Below are 6,422 nucleotides of genomic sequence, written 5' to 3'. Positions count from 1 at the left end.
TAGATTACTTTCAGGTATATAACATGATTCAATATATGGATATATCGCAAAATGGTCACCATAATAAGTCTAGTTAACATTCATCATGATACATAGTTACAATTTTTTTTCTTGTGATGAGAACACTTAAGATCTACTCTCAGCCACTTTCAAATATGCAATAATTATTAACCATAGTCACCATTCTATATATTACATCCCCAGGACTTATTTATTTTATACTTGGAAATTTGTACCTTTTTACTACATTTACCCATTTCACCCACCCCCAAACTATATGGAATTTGGTATAAAGAAAGCAAAGAATAATTTTTATCCAATATGATGTCAGAACGAAAATATTAATTAAATCTGTATGTTCTTTGGTTACAAAGAAATTTAACTTTAAAAAATAAATGTATTCTGCAATATTTTTTAGCTTATTTATTTTTGAGTGTGGAGGATACTAGACTTTTCTCTGTATAACTATGTGGTCAAACTGCTGCAACACACAGAAGAAAACTGGAAGACAATTCTCCATGGGTCTCTCATGTTTCTGCCTGTCTTATGAGCAGAGGTATTACCTGCCTTATACTTGACTACCTTTTTACGGATGTGTGTGTAATAAACACCCTTGGAAGATAGAGACAGCGTCTCTCTCTGAACAGAGGCAGGTTTGCTCAGTGTCTAGTATAACAAAGGTAATGTCTTCCTCTGGAAAAGAAAGGTTGAGCAGGTTTGCTAGAAGCTCATTATAAAAGAGTTTCCCTAGCTTGGAGTTTCTCAGCCATAGTATAAATCCCCTGTGTACATATCTAACCAGACCACTTCATGTCTTAGAAGATGGGGATACCTGGAACCAACACAAACATGAAGCTCATGCTGCATCATGTGCCATTAGAATAAAGTCTTTTGTTTCTGAGCCAAAAATCTTTTGTCTTCTGACAGCAAACACAAAATTGTCAGAAGCTAAACTGCTACTTTGTAAGTAAGGTAAAAATCTCAGACCCTTCACAGTTCTTTTCTTTTTAATCAAGGTGTAATTGACATATAACATTATATTAGTTTCTGGTATATGACAGAGTTATTCTGTTAGTCTAGTTACCATCCATTACCATACACAGTTATATCTTAATAGTTCTTGACAATTAAAATCTGTTTCCCACCTCATCACTGTGTATTTTAGGATCCATTCTAGTAGATTATGGCACTTAGTAGCTGTTTTCACTGTCTACTTGCAATCTGGGGACTATCAAAATTTTGACAATTTATAGGAAAAGAGTATTCATTCTGATCCTATAGCTAACCAACTGTGTGATTTAAACTTCTAAAGAATAGAATGGAAATAGTAAAGTAGCAATATAACCAGATCATTTGTTTTTCCTTTCCTTCCATTTTCATTCCTATGAGGTACAAATGCATTACAGGATTGAATTTATACACTTAACTAAAGTACATTTAATTATAATTGAGCATATTTTAAGCTCATAAATATGCACAAAGGAAGTTCATACTACATACACACTATTAACATTTGAATATTTTTTTAACACTAGCATATAAAATAGTGATTTAATTTGGTTAAAAAGGTCAGACTAGTTTTTGCTTGCTAAAGAATTATCAGAATAGCTTTAAAATCTAATTACTCACCTATATTACTCACCTAGATACTCAGGTATCTAATTACATACCTATTGGAATGACTAAAATTAAAAAAAAAAAAAAACTGATAAAACCAAGTGTTACAGAACATGTGGGACATTCTCATCCTTAGCTGATGGGAATGCAAAATGGAACAGCCACTTTAAAAATCAGTTTGGGGAACTCTTATGAAGTTAAACACATATTCTACTCCTATTTAACCTATGTAAATTAAAACAACACTAACACAAGAATCTATACATGAATGTTTTTTTAACAGTTTAATTCATAATTGCCAAAAACTGGAAACCCAACTGTCCTTCAATGAGTGTACAGGTAAAACTATGGCACATATAAATAATGAAATACTAGTCAGCAATAAAAGAGTACAACAACATGGACAAATTCTAAAATGCATTATGCTGGGCAAAAGTAGCCAGTCTCAAAAAGTTCCATCCTATAGGATTCCATTTGTTGGACATTAAGGAAAAAACAAAACTACTGGGATGGAATGCTTAATTTCCAGTGATTGCTGGGTTAAAGTCAGGGGTCAGGGAAGGATTTGACAACAAAAGGACAATACTAAGGGAATGATGTGAAGGTGAAGGAATTGTTCGGTATTTGATGAAGAAACTGATCATGGTAGTGATTTCATGAAGCCATAAATATGCTAAAATTCATATAACTTTATACAAAAAAGAGTTAACTTTACTGTATGTAAATTTAAAAATAAATGCATGACTCCCAGGCATGAGGATAAGCTGCCATTTTCTTCTACTCTACATCCTTTAACCCTAGACTTGAAAGAGACTGCTTTATGTGAGGAGAAAGGTAGGACAGACTAAAAGAATGGCTTTGAGGCGGAAATTAAAGGAGTTCGCTACAACGTTATGAACATTTATCTTAAAAAGCTTGATTATGAGATAATGATCTATAATTTTAGAGAAAGGCAAAGTGAAAAGTTACTGAAGAAAAAAGCAAATAGACCTTAAAATTAAAGAATGGATGGTCTCCCTAGTACTCACTTCTATTCTATAGTACCATAACATAATAATTATATCTTCATTGAATTTGTTTTGTATGTCTCAGCTACACACAAAACGACTGAAGAAAAAGTAATTTAATTTTAAGAAGATATAAACCTATTTTTATTTCAGTGTTCTAAACCTAAAATAAAATAAAAGGGATTAATCAGTTGGCTACAGTTTCTTTAGCAAAAGATCTAAATCATGAAAAATTTCTTAAAAGTCTGGTGGAATCTAATATTGGGGTTAAATCTAAAGGGAAATCAATACATTTAAGGAAATGATATTCTGCATATTTTATACTCTGTACTTGTCTCTGCTTGCCTGTTTTTTATCCTACTGCCTGCTCCCTTTCTGCCTTTTATTATTACTTCCCTTTTCTTCTCAGACCATGTGCCACGCCCTTGTCATCCTCAGTACCTTTTAGAAATTTGCTGCAAGCCTAAATTATCTAACTGCTTTTAGGAATGACTGCATAAAATAGAATTCATTTCAAAGACTGAATTAAAACAATGGTTAATGGTCAAATTAAAATATTGTGGTACTCTCTAAAACATGACAATAGATAATATAAGTAGTCTAATGGGATGTTTAACATGTATCAAATTTAAATACTAACACGAATTTACAATTACATTTCAAACAAGCATGTATGCCAACCAAATTACAACTTTTTCAATATCTCGCTGCTAGTATGTACTTAGAATGCTTAAAATTTAATAAAGTCAAAAATATTAAATTGTATAAAATATGCACACATTGACAAAAAATAGGGCCCTAACCAGTCTGTAAATATATTTTTTGGGCTAAATTACTATGAATTCTGCAGTTTATTGAATGTATGCCCTGAATTCCAGATACTTCATTGTCTAAGAAAAGAATAATCTCCCTATCTTGGGCTTTTGGGATGGGATTATGTAAATCAGTCATCTAGTGAGATGGAATTGTAGAAATAAGGTATTTGAAAAGACAACAGCCCTACTCTTTACAGTTACTGAACAACAGCTGGTCTTCTGTCTACTTTTGTCCATTTAGGAAACAAGAATGATCTGGTAAACTCTGAAGTAGTGGTGTAAGCCACATGCTCTGGAAAAATGCTATAAATTTTTACATTCTATAAAATTTTATTCTATAAAATTATATTCTATAAATTTTACATTCTATAAAATGCTCCCTGAGGCAAATGAACCAATATTACCTTTATGCTGCTTTGGTTACTCACCTAAAAAAGATGGCCAAAAATGAAAACTTGGAAAACAAAATCAAATGCCTGGTATTTGGAAAACTGAAAGGGTGGGTGATGGTGACTCCTTCCAAAACCATTCTCTGCATTACAAAATATCTGTTTGTTTCTTTTCACCCTTTAGACCTATTCAGAACGGTCAAAAAGAATACTTTAAAATTCCCAATATTATCCTAACAAACTTCAGAAGCATCCAGTGTTGGAATTTGGGGGGTACTAATTAAGAAATTATTGAGCCATAGGGTCTTACTGCTTCAGAAGAGAGCATAAAAGAACTCACATAAGTTTCCAGACTGAAAAAAGTGTTTTTTTTTAAACTAAGGTATTTATAATAGCATTTAAAGCATAACTTGTAAGTATAAATACAGTTAAGACATAACAACATGAATTTTCACAAATGAGAAAAAAATGTCACATTGACGTTCTTCTAACATAAAAATCAGTCCTTTAAATGGTTCCAATATGTTAAGTTATAACAAATACTTTCTTACACAGAATACATAGATGATAATTCTAAGGTTAATATAATGTAATTTTCCATTAAAATATAAAATTTAGCAAATATTTTCTCTTGCTCTTGAGAAAAATGAATCCTAGTTTCCTCATATTAAGATATATTATTTCATTAGTACATGATGTGAATTGTTATTATTCTTCAGTCTTTCCTGAAAATTGTTCAGCCCTGAGAAAATCTGTTTCATACTTCTTTTTGAGATTACTTAAATATGTTCGTAAACTGTCTGGATCCAATTGAGAGTTTCGAGCAGTTTGAACAAGTCTAGTGGCTAGATGGTACACAGCTCTCTGTCTTTCCATCTCAGGGGTACTTCTTTGGTTTTGCTGTTTTTGAAAAAATATAGATAAAAATTAAAATATGGTTACTATGACTTTATTTTAAAATTCTGGCGATTTTCTCTTTTCCTTCATAGAAATACAGAACTCAAAGGTAACTAATTCCTTTGGAAAAGTCAATTCCATCCAACTAGTAAAAAATATACCAGAAAAAATAAAGAAATATTGTTTTGAAAAAATTAACTTTTTCATGAGTATTTACTACTTTATGACAGATTCTTATTTTTGAAAATCACTTCTGAATGAAAAAAATTCTGCTAAATAGGTCAAATTTCTCACTCAACATAACTGCTCGTTGCTATGCAGCATTCATTTTAAATGTCACCCAAGAGTACTACTCTGCTATCTCCTATCTTAATTCCCCAGCAGATAAACTGGTGGACAGAATGGGTCATCAGTAAATTGCCTGTCCCTCAAGAGATTTCATATATGGAAACTGCTAGAGCCTAAGACAAAATACTGCTTGAGGGGTAAATTACATGTTGAAAATAAGCACCATAAATAGCTGCTTGAAATTATGCCTTAATTCTTAAACTATACTTAAGAATACTCAAGAAACAATGTTTAAAACAGGAATCTTCTAGTACTTTACAAAGCCTTTAGATATTCAGTCTTTGAGAACTAGTTCAGGGTTGTGAGTACAGCTAGAAAATTCTTCATTCACCTGGTTTCCTGAGCTAGATAGAAGAATCAGCATTTTCAATCTTAAACTGTTATTGGCAAGTCAGCGAATTTCCCTTCACTAAGAGAAATAAAATCCCCCAACTCTTTTTCAATAGCAAGGAATTCAAGGTATTTTTCTTCGTTCACTCTAATAGAATAGAACTCCATGAGGTAGAATAAGATTATCATTTATTCACCCATCTATATGATACACTGAATGATCAACTATCAGTTTACTATTTAAATAACAAACAGTTACTGAATATCTATTATCCTCTATATTCCAGGTCCCAAACCTCATGTTAATGTCATGGGGGATACAAAAATGTCTACCTGACATGACAATGGAACTCAAGAAGCTCAATGAAAGAGACATATTATTATAGTGAAAGAGACATATTCATAAGCAACTGCTTTAAGAAATTATGGTAAGTCTCATGAAAGAGATACAAAAATTCTCAGAGGAAGGAGAACTCATTTCCAGCTCAGGTTAAGAAAAGTTTAAATAGGATGGAATATTTGGAAAGAGTCTTGATAGAAAAATGTAGAAGGAAGTGCATTCTGGATAGAGGAAACAGCTAGGGCAGACATGTTAAAAATCCCGATACACAGTCAGGTCAGAATGATGGAATGACAAGTAACTCAATGTGGCAGAAATGTATGCTATAGTTAAACTGAGAAATGTTATGTAGGGTTGGGGAAGTTAAAAAAGGGAGATCACAAAGCAGTAATTAACAAACTTTAGTGTGTTGAAGAATCATTTGAAGACTGCTTAAAAATGTAAATTCCTAAGCCACAGGAAATCCTTGAAAATCTAAGATGATTCCCAGCACCGTGGGTGATTCTGATGAAGGTAATTCTTTTTTTTAGATATTTATCTATCTATTTATTTATTTGAGAGAGTGGGAGCTTGCACACATGCAAGGAAGAAGGAGAGAGAATCTTCAGCAGGCTTCATCCCCAGTGTGGAGTCCAATAGGAGGAGGCTTGATCATACAACCGGAAGATCATCATCTGAA

The 6,422-nt window shown here is 32.3% G+C and overlaps 1 protein-coding gene across 1 annotated transcript in view; it reads right to left on the bottom strand.

Annotated features, from left to right (window-relative positions):
- Positions 1-1,817: 1,817 nt before the first annotated feature.
- Positions 1,818-6,422, bottom strand: part of MSH4 (mutS homolog 4) — a 92,451-nt gene continuing 87,846 nt past the window's right edge. Inside the window, exon 20 of the mRNA XM_025912517.2 lies at positions 1,818-4,728. Coding sequence (XP_025768302.1) covers positions 4,537-4,728 — 192 coding nt within the window. The 3' untranslated portion in view covers positions 1,818-4,536. The remainder of the gene's footprint in view (positions 4,729-6,422) is intronic.

The sequence above is a fragment of the Puma concolor genome, chromosome C1, assembly GCF_028749965.1.
Source record: "Puma concolor isolate L17-30 chromosome C1, mPumCon1.1.hap2, whole genome shotgun sequence".
NCBI lineage: Eukaryota > Metazoa > Chordata > Mammalia > Carnivora > Felidae > Puma > Puma concolor.
The sequence above is the reverse complement of the archived record's forward strand: the minus strand, read 5'-3'. Positions and strand labels throughout refer to the sequence as shown.